At 62.0% G+C, this 2,489-nt stretch overlaps 1 protein-coding gene across 1 annotated transcript; it reads right to left on the reverse strand.

Moving 5' to 3' along the window:
- Positions 1–32: 32 nt before the first annotated feature.
- LOC114053918 (HLA class I histocompatibility antigen, A-2 alpha chain-like) lies at positions 33–2,277 on the reverse strand. Its single transcript, XM_027877056.1, has 5 exons — positions 1,739–2,277; positions 1,348–1,626; positions 883–1,158; positions 631–732; positions 33–121 (listed from the first exon to the last, which is right to left on the reverse strand). The coding sequence occupies exons 1-5, from the start codon at positions 2,001–2,003 to the stop codon at positions 81–83; spliced, it is 963 nt and encodes a 320-aa protein (XP_027732857.1). The 5' UTR covers positions 2,004–2,277; the 3' UTR covers positions 33–80.
- Positions 2,278–2,489: the final 212 nt, after the last annotated feature.

Raw genomic sequence — 2,489 nt, forward strand, 5'->3', positions numbered from 1 at the left:
TCTGCCTTCCCATTGCTCAGATATCACATATCAGAGATATCATGGTCTGGGCCATTCTTTCTACCCTCTATGTTCACTCTTCACTTACCTGAAGCAGGAACATAGTCCCCTCCTTTTCTACCTGGAAAAGAAAAAAATTTCCAGTGAGGAATCCAGGAGAGGAGACCACATGGTCTCAGGAGTCACTGGTTTGCCTTGGAGACACAACAAATTACAATTGGGACTGCACCCCCATCCCCCACTCCAGTCCAGCCTCTGTATCCAAGAGGAAGAGAGAAGAGGCCCCCCCCAAATGGGCACTTCCCCACCTTCAGGCCTGCCTCCAGGGGTTCTCAAGGCTGGTCTACAACCCCCAGCTGAGGAGACACTCAGGTCCTCTGGCAGAGATCCCCACATGCATTTACGATCTGAGTCTGAAGCACATTCCCCACTAGGCCAGCCTGTTATACCCCTGCCTGGCATCCTCCAGGAAAATGGTTTCTATTTGTTCATCTAGAGTCTTAGGGTCCATCTGAAAGTCCCTTAGGTGGGAAAGAGAAGACTTGGGGACAGAAAGACAAGCTGCGGGTTAGGGGAAGCCAGGATCTCCATAAGCCTGCTCCCCAAGGGCTGCCTCCCAGTGCTGCCCACCTGAATTCTTCCTCTGCCAGATCACAGCTCCAGCAATGACTGCAATGAGGAGGAGGACAGCAATGACCCCCACAATGAACCAGGGGGATGAGGACTCTGGCTCTGAAATGGAAAAGGGCAGTGAGAGGCCCTGATCCCTCTGAGGCCTGAGATTCACTAACACCTCCCCTACCTCCCCAGTCACCCCACCTCCCTCTGGGCTTTTGGGGGTCTGGGGGATGGCCTTTCCCAGCCCCTCCTCACTGTCCTTACCCCACTTCAGGATGAGGGGCTCAGGCAGTCCCTCGTGCTGAACTCGGCAGGTATATTTCCCTTCCTGGCCCGAGGTCACATCCACACCTGCCCACTTCTGGAAGGTCCCGTCTCCTGCGGGCCTGGTCTCAATGAACTCCACGTCCTGGAGCTGTTCCTCCCCATCCCTCAGCCAAGTCAGGGAGATGTCCGCGGGGTAGAAGTCCTGGGCCCGGCACCGCAGGCTCACCTCCCCGTGGGGGGCAGTGTGGCGGGTCACTCGGGCTGAAGGCGGGTCTGGAGGCAAAGGTCAGCGGCATTTCCAGGCTCTCCCTTATCCCCTCCCCTCCGGGGACACAAGGACGGGTAGGGTCTGGGGTACAAGGGGTGCCTGGGGGTCGGGAGCCCGGGGCTGGGACTGCAGGGAAGGGGGAGAAGGGGAGCGGGGGCCTTGAGTGCCGCGCACACTGAGGGGGGCGGGGGTACCTGCCCTCTGCAGAGTCTCCTTCCCCATCTCCAGGTACTTCTTCACCCACAGCACGCACGTCTCCTCCAGGTAGGCTTTCTGCCCCTCCGTGTAGCCACTGTCCGCCTCCCACTTGTGCTTGGTGTTCACAGCGGGGGGCACCGCCGCCGTCCACGTGGAGGTCTCCGTGTCCAGGGCGATGTAGTCGCGCCCGTCGTAGGCGTATTGTAGAAACCCGCGCTGGAAGGTGAGCTCGAGGGAGACCTCGCAGCCGTACATGCTCTGGATGGTGTGGACCCCTGCCCGCCCCGCCCCGGTCAGCGCCGGACTCGGGCTGCTCTCTGCCCCACCCCTCCCCGTGTCCCCCGAGGCCGACCCGGCCCCGCCCCTTCCCCCCCCTTCAAGAACCACCCTCGCTCTGGTTGAAGTAGCCGCGGAGGATCTTCAGATGCGCTCGGTAAACCTGCGCGTTCGCCTTGCTGCGCCGCGTCTCCCCCTCCCAGTAGTCCGGGTCCTCCCGGTCCATCCGCTCCATCCACGCCGCCCGCGGCTCCATCCTCGGACTCGCACGGGCGCTGTCGAAGCGCACGAACTGCTGATCGTCCACGTAGCCCACCTCGATATACCGCGGCTCCGGGAGCCCGGGCGAGGCCATGATGGCTTCGAAATACTTCATGGAGTGAGAGCCTGGACGTGGGGAGCCGGGCCGGGGTCAGGGGTCAGGGCGGTGACCGCGTAGACACGGACTGTCTGCCGCCAAGGCGGGGCGCGACCCTTGACCTCAACACACCCGGCGTGACCTTTGACCCCGTCGTGCCCAGGATGTGACCCCAGACTCCTAACCCCCGGTATCCGCTCCCTGCGTCCCCAACACTGATGGCGCACCGCGCGAGGAGATGATAATTCTCGAGACTACAGCGCTTTGGGATCAGCAAAACGCCTTCCCTGACAACCCAGGCAGGTCCTAGTGCCCCTCCATCCGGACCTTGCCCCCTCCCCGCCCCCACCTCTGGTCCGGCTCCTGGGTCTCCCGCACTCCTCACCCCCACCCCCCCAGCTTGGATCCTCACCTGCCCCCGACCTCATCCCCCCGCCCCCCACGATGCTCCGTGAAGCTCTTTAACAAAGCTGCTCCTGGTTCTCTGTCCTTGGCCTTGGATGT

The sequence above is a fragment of the Vombatus ursinus genome, unplaced genomic scaffold (assembly GCF_900497805.2).
Source record: "Vombatus ursinus unplaced genomic scaffold, bare-nosed wombat genome assembly UNPS02004194.1, whole genome shotgun sequence".
Classification (NCBI taxonomy): domain Eukaryota; kingdom Metazoa; phylum Chordata; class Mammalia; order Diprotodontia; family Vombatidae; genus Vombatus; species Vombatus ursinus.